This window comes from Vipera berus, assembly GCF_964194415.1.
Source record: "Vipera berus genome assembly, chromosome: 2".
Classification (NCBI taxonomy): Eukaryota; Metazoa; Chordata; class Lepidosauria; order Squamata; family Viperidae; genus Vipera; species Vipera berus.
The window spans coordinates 71,790,369-71,810,227 of record NC_138203.1 but is presented as its reverse complement, the minus strand read 5'-3'; the positions used below and the strand labels follow the sequence as shown (position 1 = coordinate 71,810,227).

The following is a 19,859-nucleotide window of genomic DNA, read 5'->3' as shown; positions in this document are numbered from 1 at the left end:
TAGGCCCAAGCGCCCTCTGGAACCGATCCGGGTCCATTAGGCGCCTGGGGCGGAACCACCTGGTCGGCTCCGCCGCCCAGCGGCGGGGGATGGCATGACGGAAAACTAGCCTCAGGAGGTAATGGTCTGACCATGACAGAGGGGTGATGGACGGAGAACCCCCTCCCAGATCATCCAACCACTGTCCAGACAGAAACACCAGGTCAAGAGTGTGACCCCCCTCATGAGTCGGGCCCTCAATAACCTGGGTCAGGCCCATGGCTGTCATGGAAGCCATGAACTCCCGAGCTAACTCCGACGACCCTCCCAGTGATGGCAGGTTGAAGTCACCCAGGACTACGAGCCTGGGGAACTCCACCGCCAACCCTGAGAGGGTGTTGAGCAGCTCGGGCAGGGCTGTTGCCACACAGCTGGGCGCCAGGTATGTAAGCAACAAGCCCAACTGAACCCAAGGACCACAGCTCAAGAGGAGGGTCTCACTCCCGGCCATCTGGACAATGGTGGCCTCCCGGGGACACAATGTCTCCCGAATAACCACTGCCACCCCACCACCCCTGCCCTGAGCCCGTGGCTGGTGCAGCACCCGGAAACCCGGCGGGCATAACTCGGTGAGAGGCACCCCTCCCTCCGAGCCCAGCCAAGTTTCTGTGATGCACGCTAGATCCGCACATTCCTCCTCAATCCGATCACGGATGAGGGGAGCTTTATTAACTACGGATCTAGCGTTAAAATAGACCAGCCTGAGCTCAGGGGCCTGATCACCCTCATCCCCGGGTAAGAGGGTGCTAACCGGAGGGTCGGAGCGCGCCACCGCTCGAAGATAGCGGGGGCGCGATCCCAGATGTTGATATGACCCTCCTCGCAAACACCTGCTGCCATACCCTATCGCCGTGGGGATTCGATACCCCACCCCCACATTCCCAGCGCCAGCAGCCACCTCCCCCAACCCCGTCCCACCAGGACCTCTAACAGGACCAGACTGAGTGCCGGTTACAAGTTCCCTCCCCATCCCCCCCTCCCTCCCCCTCCCTAACCTCCTAAAATAACCGGCTAAAAATCTGATCAGGGGCCTCTTAGCGCGTCTTAACTCGAGGCCCCTATCCAAGCCCAACCACCTCTCGGAGTCCCAAGGCTTGGGCCCGTCATTAAGGGGAGTATGAAAACAGTCGACAGGTCGCGCCCATGAGGCAGGAACCGCCCTAAGGGCATACAAGTCCGCTTCGGAATAACGATGGATCATATAGCACTCAATTAGTCTCTTGGGGCCGATGTTGAAAATATGGCCAAAGGATTGTTCATTGATGGTACGACCATGTGGCAAATTAAATAGTCTGCAACAGATTGACTTAAATTCCTTGGTTAAAAATGATATTATGCAAGATATTCATGGTAATATCTTGCATGGTATCATTTTTAACCAAGGAATTTAAGTCAAATTGTTGCAGGCCATTTAATGCCGTAAGCATTCATGATAGGTTTGTTTGCCTGGTCACCACAGGATAATTGGCACTTTTTTAAAAAAAATCAAGGATGCCATACCGTATCCTCAATTACTAATCTATTGAAAGATTGACTGTTGCAAAGAATGTTTAGAGGTGAAGTTAAAATTAAATGGAGATCCCCATTCTCTGACGCTTTCTTCTCTTTCTGGTATCCTGTGTCTTTCTAAGCCAGATAGTATTTTGCACAGTTTTTCAAATCAGAGTAATACACTTGATAGGGGGAGGGTGGCTAAGCCAGGTGTGCTGAATGTCCTATAGTTTTGCTATCTTGTTAGTTTTCACTTGAAATGTCTCAATTACCTATACAATCTTACAGTACTTGGTGCAAGGTCTATAGAATCCACTGGAACTTAAATCTGAGAATCCACCTGTAAATAAGTATAAATAAGCACCAATTTTCTACCTATAAGTATAAATAACAAGAGGCTGCAACCATACCTAGTTTGATAAAATCTCTCTGAACTTCAGGAAGACGAAACACAAAGTACACGTATGATGCTAGGAGACAGTTTCGTCCATGCTGGTCCTGGCTCAGATCTTTACTGTTGTGGAGGCTATTCACTATTGCCACCACCGATTCAAAGGCATATTGGGAGAAGTTTGCTGGAAACAACAAAATAATAATTTTCCTGGTTGAGTTTATATGTAGACATGACTCATTTTTGTAGACTTTCTAAAAACATTTCTGAATTTGAACTTATTTCATCACAATTTTGCACGGGGAAATGAATGAGTTGAGAATAAAGTATTCCAATCCATATTTAAAATGAATGACTACGTAAAACATTTACACTTCAAAGCCACCTGGTCCTTAAGTAAAAAATAAATTTTAAAAATTGCCCATAGCATTAAAAATGCCTTAACAGGGCATTCATCAAGATGGAATGGAAGGAAAACAGAATCAAAACTCAATATGGATAACTCATTCATTAAATTCAGATTTAAAGTCAGACTTAAGTTAGATCCATTGATCAGTCTAATCATTGATCAGTCTAATCAGCCTGAATCTGTATTCAAAGCAATGACTTTATTCATGAAATCTGCATAAAACAAAGCAAAATTATCTCAGGTGTGACAGAGAGGGTCTATCAAATCAATCCAGGAAGAAATTTTATGAAGTTTCAATTTCTGATTTCTATGAGACAGTTGAATAATTTGTGTTATATAGATAGATAGATAGATAGATAGATAGATAGATAGATAGATAGATAGATAGATAGATAGATAGATAGATAGATAGATCTTGTTTGATCTGAAGAAGTATTTTTTTCAACATTTCAAATAACACAAGAGTTATGGCTTCTGAAATCAATAGCAATGTTTCCTACCTGTCTGGCCAGCTATAAGCATGGGCTGGACAGACAACTGGAACAGTTTATCCAACACCAAATGTAAAAACTGCACCAGAGGCTCAAGGCGGGAAGAGTTCAAACAAATAATGCTGAGTTTCAGCTCATGTTCCAGACTGGCTTCTGTGATTTTCTCATTCAAAACTCGGATGGGGAAAGTAACTTGGCCTTCAAGTGCATGGCACAGGGTGAAGAATTTCTCCAGGTGATTGTCCTGTAAACACAGGACAATGAATGATTGTGATACTTATTATAGAGCTAAAATTGCTCTTGTCAAATATTTACCACAGTGGAAAAAGAAAGCCTTTTTTATTTTTGCAGTTATAATGCATAGTTAAACAGTTTCAATCTTCAGAACCAATCTAGGTCTTGCAGAAACCAAGTTTTAAAGTCTTCCCAATCTTGATATATCTAGTCTAAGAGCTAATGTCTTTTAATTCAGAGGTCCCCGACCTTTGAGGCACCAGGGACCGGTTCTGTGGAGAGAGGTTTTTCCGCAGACCGGAGGGAGCGTGGTTTTGTGTGCTGCCTGCATCCTACAGATGAGGCTTTGCTTGTTTGTGCGGACCAGTTGCTAGCATGCCGCGGCCCGGTACTGGTACACGGAGTAGGGGGTGGGGATCCCTGTTTTTATTAACAATATTTTTAAAATCCAAAACTATTATGATCCATCTCAACAAACTTGTGTAATTTTTTTAAAGAACTATAATCTTAGACGCTTTATTTTGAAGCCATGAAATAATGTCAGTGTTATGTATTGATGTAAATTACTTGGAAACCGTTAGTAATAGTTAACCGCTGTGTCTGTTTAAACTCCAGACTGCTTGTCTCCAGAATTGTTAACTTGTGTTTTAGGTGGGAAATACTGCTTTAATTCCATTGGCCGCCGCCTAGCGGTGGTCCATATAAATGGAAGTTAAGCGGCAGTTAGTGCTGCTTCTGTGTTAACCTAATAAATGTGTTGCTGTTTCACCTTACTGCCTCGTCAATGCCTCACCGATCCCAATACTTAACATGCAACATTTGCAGGCCAGTATTATTATTCTTTTTTCTCTTGCAAAGACTCTGGCTCTCCAGATCAACTTGCAAGATTATTTGCATATATACAGTATAATATCAATGAATGCAATTAAACTCTGCGAATATCAGTATTTTTCTTCAGCAAGATTAAAAGAGATGCAGAAAGGAATCTTTAGGAGAAAAAATGCCCATGAGGGAAAAAAAATCAGAACTTTTCATCCTCAAGTTGAGGATGAAATTGCTTTAGTTCTTCAAATTACACCTGGACCTTGTTTGACATAACCCTGGCACAGCTAATGTTAGTCACAGTTCCTTAGTCATTGAAATCAATTGTTTTAAAGCTATGAAGCAGCTGCCAAAAGAGGTGTATAAATCTTTGCTGACTGTTTAGAGTAGACCACTTAGGTACCAGTTTAGATCACTTAGGTACTCTACTTTTTTAATATGTGAATTTAGTTAAAAGCTATGAGACCATTTTCATCTAGAAGGCTGCTTTAATCACTCAACAGTGTGATTATATCCTAATCTAAAAGCTACACAAAAGAATCATGGAATTACACATTTACACAAGATGTATTATCTTTCCAGCTCACCTTTTTTGCGGTTTAACTAGAAAGACAATGGTTAATCTACTTAGGCTTTCTGTATTTGGTAACCTCAGCTTTGTGAAATCTGAAGTTTTGAAGATAAGTAATTGAAGTTAAAAAATGAATTCAAAAAAGAAAAAAAATATTAATTTTTGCATGAATGGACCGCCCCTCCAAATTTCTTACCTGGGTATGAACTGATGATATACCTTGCACTTCCACGTTAAATACTCCCTTGTGTCCTTCCACCCATTTAATAGGAGGAGACTGTGGAGGAACTTTCTATATGGAAGACAAAATTGGTTGTCAAAAGATATGTGATGACAATACAAAAGACACTGAATTCATGTTTATGTTTGCTTAATGTTGAGTGTTTTTCACTGAACACAAAATGTTTACAGGTAACATTTTAACAGGTGCCACTTCAATTCAGACCATTTCCAGTCTATTACACTGATGCAGTTATGGCATCCTCCCCAATATGGCACCCTTTCAAAATATTCTTCCCGCAAAATAAGTCAATTTCAATCATTCTTGCTTACTATAATGATATGTGGCTAGTGCACCTAAAAGAATAAACGAATAATTCAAAAATATCTATCATGTAACCAAATGAGCCAAATGCAGAATTACCACTAAATGTTTTGATGTATTTTATTCAAAATAAATACCCAGTTATTATTGGTATTTACAATGGCTGTAAATAAAACCACTCATATTTCACATTACAGAATCAGATTGTCTCTCCCCAATAATTCTGTTATTTAAATATTATGAGACAGCAGTTTTCAAAATGTGTGGTCTGGGGCCCCCAGGATGGTAGTTGTATTAAAAACAAATATTTTAAAAATTCTCCATTTTAATGTCTAATATAGTAAATATTGATAGACATAACCTATTTAAATCAAAGTTCTCAATCATTTTTTTAAATGTACACAGATCTTAAGACAAAAAACATTGAGAACCATTATTCTAATATGTATCTTTGTGTCTTTAAATTACATGCCTTTGTATATGTTCTTCCATTTAAGGAAGGCAAATGTTATAATATTAGGAGAAAAATGTTAACTGTGTCCTTTTCATTGGGCAAAAATGATTCTTGGTGTTCTTCCTCATTACCTCTGCAGAGTGCATTGAATAGTTGGCAGGCAGTTTATCCAAAGCAACAGGCAGGCAATAATGTTCTGTTTGGAACCGATCATTTAACAGAATTGGCAGCCACTGAAACAGATGAAGAGAGAAAGAGTTATATCATTACTGCATGAACGATTGATAAGGTTTAATTACATTCTAAGAAAATGGATTAGAAATCAATTGAAATTTGTTCTTTTCCACATTTGTTCTTGCAAAGACCTTTACTGTCTACCAGTTTCATTATTGGCATTCAAATGCAATTACTGGGATTTCTGCCTCCAAACTACCCCTCTGTAAAACTACTGGTTTTCTGAATACCCCCTCCTGCCCCCAAATCAAAAAGTTTTTCAAGAATCCAACATAACGTATGGAGAAGATCCCATGGGTAAGTTATATGCTTTTGTACCAGAGTTTTCACTTTCCCTCATCTAGCCCATTCCTAGCCCAAATGGCAGGGATGTACATCGTGCATGATAATAAATGTATATGATATACATCCCATGGATGTTATATGTGTTGCAAATTATGAGATATAGGTAATCTTTGGCAAAATAACTTCAGATAGAATTTAAGTTAAAATCTCTGCATAAAACCTTGACTGACACACAAAATGTGATATTACATATAGTTGTTTGTTGTGATATTTTGTTATGCATGTACCTGTCCTATGCAATACATGTAATACTAAGAAGACATACAATATACAAGAAAGCCCTTACATGTATTTAATAAAGTAAACCACTAGAGCTTTTGCTACAATACATTTGTTAGTCCTTAAGGTGGTACAAAGCTCTCTGTTGTATTTTGTGCAAAAGATTACTTCACTGACACTTATGAAAAGTGTGCAACATAGACCCAGACACATTAAAGAGATGACCTCAAAATGTGTCAAGTTTTACTTTAACAAATGAATAGAGATTTGTGCAATAAATATGCAACACAAGTGATAAACAAATTGCTTGCTTCCACTGACAATTACACATAATTTGCACATTGAGTGGTAAGATACAATTTATGTTTCACACATGCTTCTTTGAAATTTTGCTTCTGTATCATGGACAGAAGGTTCTCAGCATGTGACAGAGCGTCACCAAGTTAGTGTCTGGATCCAAAAGTAAAGCAGGATTGGGCCACCTGGAGGGTGACACCATAAAACCCCAGGGAGTAGGCTAGATTAGGAAAAAGGCAACGACAAACTGTTTCTATACAAATTTGCCAAGAAAATAATGCCAATTTTTATATTGTTGCCAAGAAAAATTACCTTCATGTGTCCATGAGCTCACCAGGAGTCAAGCTAAACTCAAATGTAATTTTACAGTTCTTTCAGTTGCCAGAAACAATGAAAAATTCATTTTTTTCCAAGAATTTGCTGATAGACCAAAACTGACTTACTGAATAACCCAGGAGAGTTTCTACAGAAGCTTCCTGTTTTGCCTGACAGCTGATGTGGTAAAATGTGAACAGCAGATGGTGTTTGTCTGTCAGTTTAGCCGGGAGTTTAATTTTCACTTCTTCATAAAAATCAGGACACCTGTATTTTTTAAAAGAAAAAAATATCTATATTTCTATATTTGTATTAATATGTAAGCAGTAAACATAAAGCCTTCTTTAAAGAACTGCAAGTTTCTTTACCTATTTATTAGTTTTAGTGTATAACATATCATAAGATTTGTGATAATATAAATCTGTCACAGAGATCATAAATAATGAAAACAAATAGGAATTGTAATAGAATTTATAGATCCAACCTATGTTGAAGAAAAGACCAAGGAATTGCTGCTTTAAGTCAAGAAGAAAACGAAATCTATATTCATACCGTATATGCAAAATATAAAATTGTTTACAAGTACATATAATTAAAATCTGATTTATTTGATCAGTGTAGACCAAAATCACCATAGGTTTATTTTGCAGTAACGGGGAAGCACAATTTTGTCCTGCCACGTTTAATAGTAGTTAACTATTGAATTAATGGTGATATTAACATGGAAATTATTCCTACATTTTTAAATCCAAAATTGACAATTCTGTCCCTATCTACAATTAACATCACTACACTGAATGTTAAGTAAAATTGCGCTTAAGGGAAGCCACACTTACATGGAAGACAAAGCGACAGTATGGTTAATTCCTGATTATGCTGTACAACTACTCTCAAGGAACACAAAACACTATCTTAACTTTTCACATGCCTTAACTTTTTTTGGAATTCCATGTTTCAGGGTTTTTGTTGTTTCAAGACAATAAATACAAAGTAATTGTTTTAATTACTGAATGTACACCTTTCATGAAATGGTTTATCTCATTTTTTAGCCAGCATTTATAATTAATTACTCATTGTTATGCAAATATATTTGGGCCTAAGGATACAGATGGTAATAATGACCTTACTTGTTATGATATGTCACAGGAGTATAAATCTCTTGTACAAACTCTGGCCCTGTAGATTTTCCAAATATGACCTACACAGCAAAACATAATCCATTGAAAAAAACATACTAAAAAGTTACTAAGAGCCAAATATTTTTGGCAGATTTTACCAATTATTTGAAATTGGCAATATTGATTTTATTTCTGATAAAATATAAAATCATAAAATAGATATGTTATGTTGTCATTTATTTAACTGGTGACACAGAAACACAGATTTTAAATTGTAAAAAAGTTGGCATCCATCTTCTTAGAAAGGAATAGATATGTATCCCCCTGCTCCATCAAATAACTGGTTTTTATATACATCTTTTATACATTTTTTATTTTTATACCTCTTTTATAGTGTCCAGCACCCACTGGCTGGACACTATAAAAGATGATACTGAGATGCGGATGTGAAGGAGGTAGTGAGAGACAGAGGGGCATGGAGAGTACTGATCCACAGAGTGGCCGAGGGTCAGACAATGGCTGAATGGCTGATGACCACAATGCTTCATCAAACCATGTTTTGCAGCCCCCAGACATCCTCAGGGATTATACAACTGAAAGCTTTGCCACAAAATTTCAACTGTTAGTGGCAAAAAGCTAGTCAACCTGGCTTTAAAATAAATGTGAAGAGCTCCTGGGATGTATGTAAAAAAGTTCCAGTCAAGTGAAATTGAGCATTTTATTCTATAGATAGCTATTAAATGGAAAGTCTAACCATAGTTGATCAAAGTAATGCTTTAGCACATGAATTATCAGAGCATAGCTAATTTTGATTCTTTGATCGTACAGATAGTCCTTGATATGTGACCAGTCACTTAACAGCCATTCAAAGTTACGACATGCTCCCCAACAGCTACATAAAACCCCATTTTGAAGTTATGGCTGCAGCAAAGTTTCCCCCGCATATCCCCCCCCCGGCCAGGAGCCCACAGTGCTTGGGCCTGCTCCCCGTACACTTGTCACCCATTGCACAATTACAGTTCTGAACACCAGAATGCAATTTGACCTCTGTAAGTCCAGAATTGCATCATGCAACCCAGAGAGAAATCTCCAAGGCCCTGCTGAATGCTTGCTAGGCTGAAAAAAAATATCTCCTAAATGGAAGGAGTGCCAACGTTCTGGAAATTTTGGTTTTATCCAAAGATAATTGGAAGCATTTGTTGCAGAGAAGACCCAATGTATGGGAAATCTGTATGGAAAACATAATTCTGCACAAACTGAACAGGGAAAAGAACAAAAGACTTTCTTACTGGCATTGCACAGGTAGGATTTTCTCCACACATATACTGAATCTTAATGGTAATGTTTCGTCCTGAAGCCAAGCGGTTTGCAAAATTCAACCGCTGTGGATACACATAAAGAAGATTTCTGTGGGGAGAGAAGGATGATAACGATGATCATTTTAATGTTTCACTTTCCTTTTCCTCATCAGCAATATTTCTTTTTTTCCCATACAAATACTAATGTACAAAAATCCTGAAAATGGATTTCACTGTTTTAAGGCAAAGAAATGCACTTTTTCTTTTAGATTATCCCTTTTAGAAAACCAGAATAAACATTTGTCTCCAAGTACAAGGATGAAAAAAATAACTTTGTAATCTATTTTCTAGATTATCAGGCAAGTAAAAGAATATGTTCCTCTCCCAAATTATTTATTTTAGAAACAAAACAATCAAAGGTTAAAAAAAAGATGTAAAAGAAAGATATTTTGTGGCGGGGACACAAAATTGACAAGATGGTGGACGGAGCATCACAATGCAAATCTCATTCTCTTTTGAATGCAAGAGATATACATACAAATGGGTGAGGCTTGGATTGTGACATTGTACTTGCCTTCTTGCCAATTTTGACAAAACCTTATCCTGTGAATGCTTCTGATGCTAAAGAAAATAAAGTTCAGACCATGCAACTGGTAATTGAGGGAGAAAAGAATGCAATTCTAAAGCAATTTTATTTCAAAATTAATGAACTCCTTTCCAGAAAGGAAAGGAAATTCTAAAGTAGTTTAGAGTGTGGGTATGCAAGTGATATTGGATATTCTTTGACATTCGCAATGGAATGTTTTAATAAGGTAATCATCTGGTTGAAACTGGAGATCTGGTGTAGATCCTATTTTTAACACCAAAAATTTATCCACTTATCCTCATGAGCAGAATGTCAAAGTTTAGTTCCACAAAATCAAAAGATTTTAGAAGGGCCCCCACTAATATAAGATGAACCCACTCACTTTGTACTGATATCTCACCCCCTCATCCTTCATTTTACAAAAAAATATTAAAACACCATCCATCTAAAGATAGACTATTCTTAAGCTAGGATTTATTTAGGGGGTGGCTGTCTTAATAATAAATATGTTAAAACTATAACTTGATAAATGGGAAGATATTCTAATACAGTTAGGTATACAGGTTCACACACAGTTACCAAGACACCATAATTCTCATGACTTCCTTATTATATCATTACAGTATGTCAGAAGTGGTGAATCAGCTGAAAGTACTGCAATAAACAAACAGGTCACAGATGAATATTTTATTTCTTATGATGTAAATTATGTTATGATAAAAAAGTGGTCAGATTTGATTTAAATTCAATAAAGAACATTTTTTTCTGAAAGTACAAATATAAGCGTAAGAGATAAAGCATGTTCTGGTTGCATACCAGGAAATATTTCTTCAGCAGATTGATATTTAATGTATTTTCTGTCTTTATCTTACTTAAAAAAATGAAATTGTAAAGCAATTTGTTTAAATAAGTAAAAAGTAATACTACAGAATTAATTCTCCACCCTTCCTCTTTGTAATCCCTTTTTAAAAATATTTTGTCCTATTGAATGCCTTCTTTCTTGCTGTGAAGCAGAGAGGGCTAAAAATAAGGCAATTCCTCCATTTGAAGAGATCAATTTTAAACTAAAATTTGAGGGGGAAGGTTGACCAATCTTTATAATCTCTAGAACCCAAAACCAATCATAAACCCCAAGAAAACAAATCAAACAATGAGGTAGGCAGAGACGAGAAAATGAAAAACCCAAACAACAAGCAGGAGATGCAGGAAACGTACTCAGGAACAGACATAAAAGTCTTAAATGCTTATATACAAATGCTCAAAGCTTGGAGAACAAACAGGGTGAACTAGAAGCAATAGTACACAACGGAGGGTATGACATAGGTGGCAATACAAAAACCTGGTGGGATGAAACCCATGAATAAAATGGACTGATGGATGGATACAAATTGTTCAAAAGAAAGAGGTCTACAAAAAGAGGAGAGGGAGTTGCACTATATGTAAGAGAACACTACATATCTACAGAAATGCACATAATCCAAGATAAAATCTTTCCAGAATGTATATGGGTCAATATAAAAGAGAAAAAAAATTAACATAGGTGCATATTACATTACCATAGGTTTATATTACAACTCTTTGCCAACCAGTTAACAAATGTATGTAGGAAGCATACCACAATAGTAATGGGTGACTTCAACTATCCAGATATCAATTGGGAGACAAACTCTGCAGCAAGTAGGAGATCAAACAGATTCCTAACCAACCTAGCCAACAAATTTGTCATCCAAAAGGTGGAGGAGGGAACTAGACATAAAGCCATACTAGACTTAATTCTAATTAACAGAGAAGAAGTGACAGAGTTGAAGTTGCCGGAACCTTGGGCGAAAGTGACATCATACTGGAATTTAATATAACGCAAACACTAGCAACAGAAAACAATACAACCAGTGTCCTGATCTTCAAAAGAGCTGACTTTAACAAACTCAGAGAGAACCTAGGAAAGATCCCATGGATGAAAATCCTAAAGGGGAAAACAACCCAAGAAGCAAGGGAAACTCTGAAAAATGCGATCATAAAAGCCCAGACCAGCACAATACCACTGAAAAAGAAAAACAAGAAATTCAAGAAGAAACCAGCATGGCTGCACAAAGAACTCTCTGACAAACTGAAAGACAAAAAAGACAAATACAAAAAATGAAAAGAGGGGCACATAACTAAGGCCGATTATCAGCAGACAGCAAGAACATGCAAAGATGAAGTCAGGAAAGCAAAGGCCCAGAACGAACAAATAGTTGCAACAGAAGTCATGGATAATAAGAAAAGTTTCTTCCAACATATTAACAAGAAAAAAGTCAAGGAAACTGTAGGTCCACTAAAGAGAGAAGATGGCAAGGAAATAACAGGCAACAGGGAGAAAGTAGAGCTGCTTAACTCATACTTTGGATCAGTCTTCACACAAAAAGAAACCATAGCCCAACACACCAAAAAACCCACTGCAAAAGATAAATTAGAAACAAAAATTAAAATAAGCAAGAAGTTAGTAAGAGAACACCTATCCGACCTTGACGAATATAAATCACTGGGGCCTGACAATTACATCCCAGAGTTCTGAAGAAGCTGGCAGATGTTAACTCAGAACCATTGCACCACATCTTTCAAAAATCCTGGAGCACCGGGGAAGTACTTGAGGAATGGAAAAGGGCTGATGTGGTTCCCATCTTCAAGAAAGGGAAAAAATGGACCCAGGAAACTACAGACCAATCAGTTTAATATCAATACCTGGGAAGATCCTAGAAAAGATAATCAAAAAACAGATCTGCGAACAACTAGAAGCAAACAAAGTTAGAACTAGTAGCCAGCACGGGTTTGTTAAAAACAGATCATGCTAAACCAATCTTATTTCATTCTTCGACAAAATGACTAAACTAATAGACCAGTGAAATACTGTGGATGTAGTATACTTAGACTTCAGTAAGGCATTTGATAAAGTAAACCACCTTCCTACTCCTTGGTAAGCTAGAAAAAGGTGAAATAGACAACATCACCACCAGATGGATCTGTAGCTGGCTGGCAAACTGTACTCAACGAGTAGTCCTCAATGGCACTATATTCACATGGAAAGAAGTAAGCAATGGGGTACCACAAGGCTCTGTCTTAGGCCCAGTACTCTTCAATATCTTCATCAATGACTTAGATGAGGGAATTGAAGGGGAACTCATCAAATTTTCAGATGACACCAAACTGGCAGGAGTAGCCAACACCCCATAAGATAAACTCAGGATCCAAAAAGATCTTGACAAACTTGAACAATGAGCCCTATCCAACAAAATGAGTTTCAATGTGGAGAAAAGCAAAGTTTTAGGCAGGAAAAATCAAAGGTACAAGTACAGATTGGGCAAGACCTGGCTTAAAAATAGTAACTGTAAGAGGGACCTTGGAGTCCTAGTGGACGATCACTTAACCATGAGCCAGCAGTGTGTAGCAACAGCCAAAAAAGCTAATACAAGCCTGGGTTGTATAAACAGAGGCATAGAATCAAGATCATGTGAGGTATTAGTACCACTTTATAAAACTCTAGTAAGACCACACCTGGAATACTGCAACTGGTCACTATATCACTAAAAAGATGTTTAGAGTTTGGAAAAAAATCAGAGAAGAGCAACTACGGTAAGCTGATCAAAGGCCTGGAGACTAAAACATATGAAGAACGGCTGCAGGACTTGGGTTTGGCTAGTCTAAAGAAAAGAAGAAATAGGGGAGACATGATAGCAGTATTCCAGTATTTGAGGGGCTGCCACAAAGAAGAGGGGGCCACATTATTCACCGAAGCACCAGAGGGCAGGACAAGAAACAATGGTTGGAAACCTGGAATTAAGGAGAAACTTCCTGACAGTGAGGACAATTAACCAGTGGAATAGCTTGCCCCCAGAAATCGTGGACACTCCATCACTGGAGATTTTTAAAAAGAGGCTAGACAGTCACTTGTCTGAGATGGTATATAGGTTCTCCTGCTTGAGCAGGGAGCTGGACTAAAAGACCTGTAAGGTCCCTCCAGCCCTATTCTATTCTACTCTACTCTACTCTACTCTACTCTACTCTACTCTATTCTATTCTATTCTGTACAAAATTGCTTATAGGTTTGTTTCTGAAGGTAGATAATTTCTTGAATAATCTCCACATTTGAAAGAGAATATTATTGAACTGCATGCACACACAAGCTCTCTCCAGAAAACAGTGTGCATGTACAAATCAGCAGTCCTGTTTTGTAAGTAGCAGCACTGTTGACAGCAATACATATTAACTATACCATACAACACTCTAGATGCACTTTTGCAGAGGAACTTACAACTGATATACACAAAACATAGGCATCTATGGACAGCAAATCTCACAAATCCCCATTTTCTTATTCTTTCAAAGCCAAGATTTTTTCTTAACCTGATTCGGATATGTCTTTGTGTGAATTTTTATCTGTTTAAACTTGCATCTACCCTACAGGCAGTTTTTGATGCATAAAATATTGAGTGTAACTATTCATAATATTTTACTGTCTATGGTAAACAAAGGCATGACCTTCTTTTTTATTATAGGTCGCGCACACACGCGCGCGCACACACACACACACACACAATTTGTTAGGAAATCAGCTTAAGCCTATTCAAGTCTGTATTTCTGGAGAATTCTAAGGAATATTCTGAATAATTTCCTAAACTAAGGAAAAGGCAAACTGGTATAACCCTGTTATTGATGGTTCTTCCATTTCTTCCTGCTCTGCTAACTTTTGTTTCATGATGTAGTAAAGGATATAGCTACAATGCAACGAGTTTAGGAAAAGTGAGGACTCTCTGTATGTTTTTTCCAGCTGAGAAAAATAACAGATTAGGATAAATTAAAAATGAATATTCATTCAATCTAGGTCTTGGTATTTATTTTCCTCTGAATTTCAGCAGGAAACAAAAAGAGGAAGGAACAGTAGGAACTTGGCACAAACCCAAATCATGCCAGAGCCACTGAAAGTTGGTAAGGGGAACTGAGTCCTAGTTTTCCATTTTTGCCATTTTCAATCATCTTTGTTTCATGAAATTTTCATTTTCTGATTCTTATAGTCTAACACAGACATGTCAAACACAAGGCCCAGGGGCCGGATCTGGCCCGCGAAGTGGTTTCATGTGGCCCGCGAAGCCATCCTGGAAACAGTGAGGGAACAGTGGCCCAGAAACCCTCCTTCTGCCAGAGACCCTCAGATATGTCCCACTCCTGCCCAGGCCCCCATAGGCACCCTTGATGCCAACGATGCAGAGCTGGCCATGCCCACCCAGTAGGCCATACGCACTCTAGCCACGCCCACCCAGTAGGCCACGCCCACCCTGGCCATACCCACCCGGCCCCCTGAGGGCAACCGCAATGCTGATGCGGCCCTCAATGAAATTGAGTTTAACACCCCTGGTCTAACAAGTACAGATTAAGCAAAACCTGGCTCAAAAACAGTAACTGTGAGAGAGTCCTTGGAGTCCTAGTGGATCAGTTAAACATGAGCCAGCAGTGGGTGGCAGCAGCCAAAAAAGCTAATACAATCCTTGGTTGTATAAACAGAGGCATAGAATTAAAATCACATGAAGTATTAGTACCATTTGATAAATCCTTAGTAAGGCCACACCCTAGAATACTGCATTCAGTTTTTGTCACCACATTACAAAAAAGTTGTTGAGACTTTGGAAAAAATGCAAAGAACAGCAACTAAGATTTTATCATCTTAGCCTGGAGACAAAAAACATATGAAGAACGGTTGCAGGAATTGGGTATGGCTATAGGATGCTGAGCTTGTTGATCAGAAGGTCGGCAGTTTGGCGGGTCGAATCCCGAGTGCCGCGTAGCAGAGTGAGCGCCTGTTACTCGTCCCAGCTTCTGCCAACCTAGCAGTTCAAAAGCACGTAAAAATGCAAGTAGAAAAATAGGGACCACTACGGTGGGAAGGTAACAGCGTTCCGTGCGCCTTTGGCGTCTAGTCATGCCGGCCACATGACCACGGAGACGTCCTCGGACCAGCGCTGGCTCTTCGGCTTTGAAACGGAGATGAGCACCGGCCCCTAGAGTCGGAAACGACTAGCACGCATGTGCGGGGGAACCTTTACCTTTTACCTTTACTAGTTTAGAGAAAAGAAGGATAAGGGGTGACATGATAACAGTGTTCCAGTATTTGAAGAAGAAAAGATCAGCTTATTTTCCAAAGCACTAGAAGGCAAGACAAGAAATAATGGTTGGAAACTAATCAAGGACAGAAGCAACTTGGAATTAAGGAGAAACTTCCTAACAGTGAGAACAATTAACCAGTGGAACAGCTTTGCCTTCAGATGTTGTGGATGCTTCATCACTGGAGGTTTTCAAGAAAAGACTGGACAGTCACCTGTATGAAATGGCACAGGGTCTCCTGCTTGAGCAGGGGGTTGGACTAGAGGACCTTTCCAGCTCTGTTCCGATTGATTCAACGAAGCCTTGACCACAATGATTAACTGGTCAGAGCAGGATTCAGTAGAATCAGTGAATTCAAGAAAATTACAAATTTGTAGAAACATAGTCCTCAACTTACAATCATTCATTTAGCGACCATTTGAAATTACAATGGCACTGAAAAAAGTGACTTTTTTTCGCACTAATGACTCTTGCAACAATCCCCATGGTGAAAATTGAGCAAAATTCGCACGCTTGGCAATTTTTTTATATTTTGACGTTTGCAGTGTCTCAGCGTTATATGATCACCTTTTGTGACCTTCTGACAAGTAAAATCAATGGGGAGGCCAGTTTCACTTAACAACCGTGTTAACTCACTTAACAACTGTAGCAAATCATTTAACAGCTGTGGCAAGAAAAGAGGTAAAATGGGCCAAAATGCACTTAACAACTGTCTTGCTAAACCACAGAAAATTTGGGCTCAATTGTCAGTCAAAGACTACTTGTATAGAATGTTTTGTTCTTGTTTCAATGAGAGCAATCCAGTTAGGGCTAAGCATATTCAGAGATCATTCTGTGTAACTCCAGGGGGGAAATAGAGGAATGGGAAATTCTGGGAGCATGCATAATTGACTGCTGCTGTGAATAAAAGAACTAAAGAACTTCAACTTGCAAATACTGCTTAAATCATAAATTGAATATCAGGAAACCAAACATGTAAAAGCAGCGGAAACAATTACCGTATATGAAAAAGCATTGTACTTTAACTTGAACTGATTATTTTTTTTATTATTTTATTTTAATTCCATTTATATCCCGCCCTTCTCCGAAGACTCAGGGCGGCTTACAAGCTTAGCAGTAGCCTTCATTCTATGTATATGCCTGCTTATTAGGGCTTTCACACACACCCCAAGCGGCATTAGTACAAAGTCAGCTTAATTGCCCCCAACAATCTGGGTCCTCATTAAAAGAAAGGGATAAACGTTTTTTGAACATTTGACAAAATAAACAATAATCTCTGGTGCTTAAACACAGGAACTAACTAAACTTCAATGTGATATTATTCTATAATAATTATTAGACCGCCATTACAATTCCGTCTCTTCAGGTACCATCCTCAATACCTTGGAAGATGCAGGTACCTAGAAAAGAAGCTCTCATAATATCTCAGTGAGCAGGGTAAAACAAACACAACAAATTAGAGAACCAACAAAAACCTAGAAGGGTCTTTCTTTCTTTCTTCCTTGCCTAGTTCCTATTATTTATATACATGTTTCTCTATTTATTTTAACTTGTACAGTATAGGAGACCCCAATTCTGTAGTTCTAGCAACCTAAAAACATTCTTACACAATGAAATTTAGACCAACAAACCATTAAACACAGCATCATAAAAACTCTAATTTAGAGAACTCTGAATGGGTAAAATGGAAACTGTAATAGGAAGGCCGGCCTCAGCTCCAGTAGCAAGCTGTTCCACAGTCTAGTTCCTACCATGGAAAAAATAAGAGTTACCTTTTGATCTCAAAGGTATCCATGAAGGGAAAGGTGCAGCAAATATACAAAACAATTATCTAGTTACAATATTATCTAGCAGTTATTGTTTCCGTCTTCCAAGGTAAATACAGACAAAACATGTTTGCAATAATCTCATGTATTCATTAAAATCCAGATAACAAAGCTAAACTATTTCCATCTGTTTTGATGTACATCTGAGTCTTCTCATTCAGCAAGATAGATAAAAGATCTTACCTATATACAGTATGGGGTACATAGACTTCTCGTACTGGAAACTCCAAAATCTCTTTATAAATACGACTGCGATTCTCAGTGAATGGCTTTACTTGTAACAGTTCTGAGCTGAGGCAACAGTTGAGGCCTTCTGAAGCAGGAGAGATCTCCAATTTAAGTAAACCTTAGGAAAATTAATAAAATGAAAGTGATATGGTACATTAAAAGTGAGAATGCCGTTAGAAAATCCCTACTCTAAAAAGTCTGGTTCACATATGGTCTAGCCATATGGGTTGGTTGACAAAACAAAAGTTTGGTTTTTACCCTCCACAGAATGTGTTAAAATCTGCATGAGCACAAGTGCATGAGAACAGGTTCATCCCTTCTAATTCAGTGGGAAAGAAGAGAAAAATATCAGGCTAATGATGACTAATGATGGCTAAGGTAAAGGTTCCCCCGCACATGTGTGCTAGTCGTTTCCGACTCTAGGGGCCGGTGCTCATCTCCGTTTCAAAGCCGAAGAGGCAGCGCTTGTCCGAGGACATCTCCATGGTCATGTAGCCGGCATGACTAGATGCCAAAGGTGCACGGAACGCTATTACCTTCCCACAGTAGTGGTCCCTATTTTTCTACTTGCATTTTTACGTGCTTTCGAACTGCTAGGTTGGCAGAAGCTGGGACAAGTAACAGGCGCTCACTCTGTTACACGGCACTTGGGATTCAACCCGCCAAACTGCCGACCTTCTGATCGACAAGCTCAGTGTCCTAACCCACTGAGTCACCACGTCCCTAGGCTAGGATGGGATAATCAGGAATAGGATGGCAGGGCTTAGGCTAAGAGAAATGGGTCTAAGAAGAGAAGTCCCTTGGGGGAGGTAAGACTCATCATGGGAATTCTCCATTAAGAGGGTCCAACTTCTTTACTCGTAGAAGACAAAGACACCTGGATATCTTTAAGAGAAATTGGATAAATCCACAAAGAACAAGTCATTGAACACTCATTACTACCTCTAGGATGGGGACATATCTAAATACTAGCTGCAGGGCAATAAAGAGTGCGTTACATTTTCAGCACCTATTTACAGCATCCCCAAACATCAATTTGGCTACAGTGAGAAAAATGCAGAACTAATATTGGTTTTGGCTGATTAAGTAGTAGTTTATCATGGTCTTAAGTCAGAGTCACACAAAAATACAAACCACATAAACCAAACTTAGAACATTGTAATTTACTTCACCTCAACCATTTTAAAAATCCCATAGTCCAGCAAGTTCTTTTTGCTAGAAAGCAAAATTATGTGACTAAATATGCAGAAAAACTTTAATATAAAAGTTATTCAGTGGCCTGGTATGCATTTTTATTACCATCATTAAGGGCCCAATTATGCTTGAGTTAAAATCAGAATAAAAAATGCAATGAACATGTTTAAATAACTCAACCTTCCTAGATTTAAATGATATATTATCTTGAGGGGTATGGTTACATCTATTATCTAAAAGTGCCAAGGGAGTTCCATTAAATTGAGCTCTACAGAATTCCTAATATTATTCAGAATAAGTAAACTTAAGCAGTTTGCAAGAAAACATCTCTGGGCACTTCTTAAGGCTCAGCACAGTGATTGGACTCAAATCATTTTGGAATTCTGTGTACTCAATTTGCCCGATAACTTCATTAACTTTTTCAAGGCCAGAGAATAAAACGTTTGGGGGTGATAAGTCACACCACAGCAACCTTTGAATGGTATTTTTCAACAAACCTGTCTAGATTTTATTAATTGAAACAACCCAATTGGGGCCAGGTGAAAAGCTCCTCCTTACCTTTGCTTGTTGGCTTCTTATTTTGCCGACATTAAATTGTAATTCCCTCCTGCGTTTGAGGAG

General features: G+C 38.6%; 1 protein-coding gene across 1 annotated transcript in view; it reads right to left on the bottom strand.

Annotated features, from left to right (window-relative positions):
* The window catches only part of DOCK8 (dedicator of cytokinesis 8), a gene marked incomplete at its 5' end in the record, with an annotated part of 109,676 nt that overhangs the window by 57,851 nt on the left and 31,966 nt on the right, over window positions 1–19,859 (bottom strand). Inside the window, 8 exons of the mRNA XM_081320845.1 lie at window positions 1,941–2,105; window positions 2,831–3,065; window positions 4,645–4,740; window positions 5,578–5,679; window positions 6,985–7,123; window positions 7,984–8,054; window positions 9,264–9,381; window positions 18,000–18,162. Of these exons, the coding sequence (XP_081176971.1) occupies window positions 1,941–2,105; window positions 2,831–3,065; window positions 4,645–4,740; window positions 5,578–5,679; window positions 6,985–7,123; window positions 7,984–8,054; window positions 9,264–9,381; window positions 18,000–18,162 (1,089 nt within the window). The remainder of the gene's footprint in view (window positions 1–1,940; window positions 2,106–2,830; window positions 3,066–4,644; window positions 4,741–5,577; window positions 5,680–6,984; window positions 7,124–7,983; window positions 8,055–9,263; window positions 9,382–17,999; window positions 18,163–19,859) is intronic.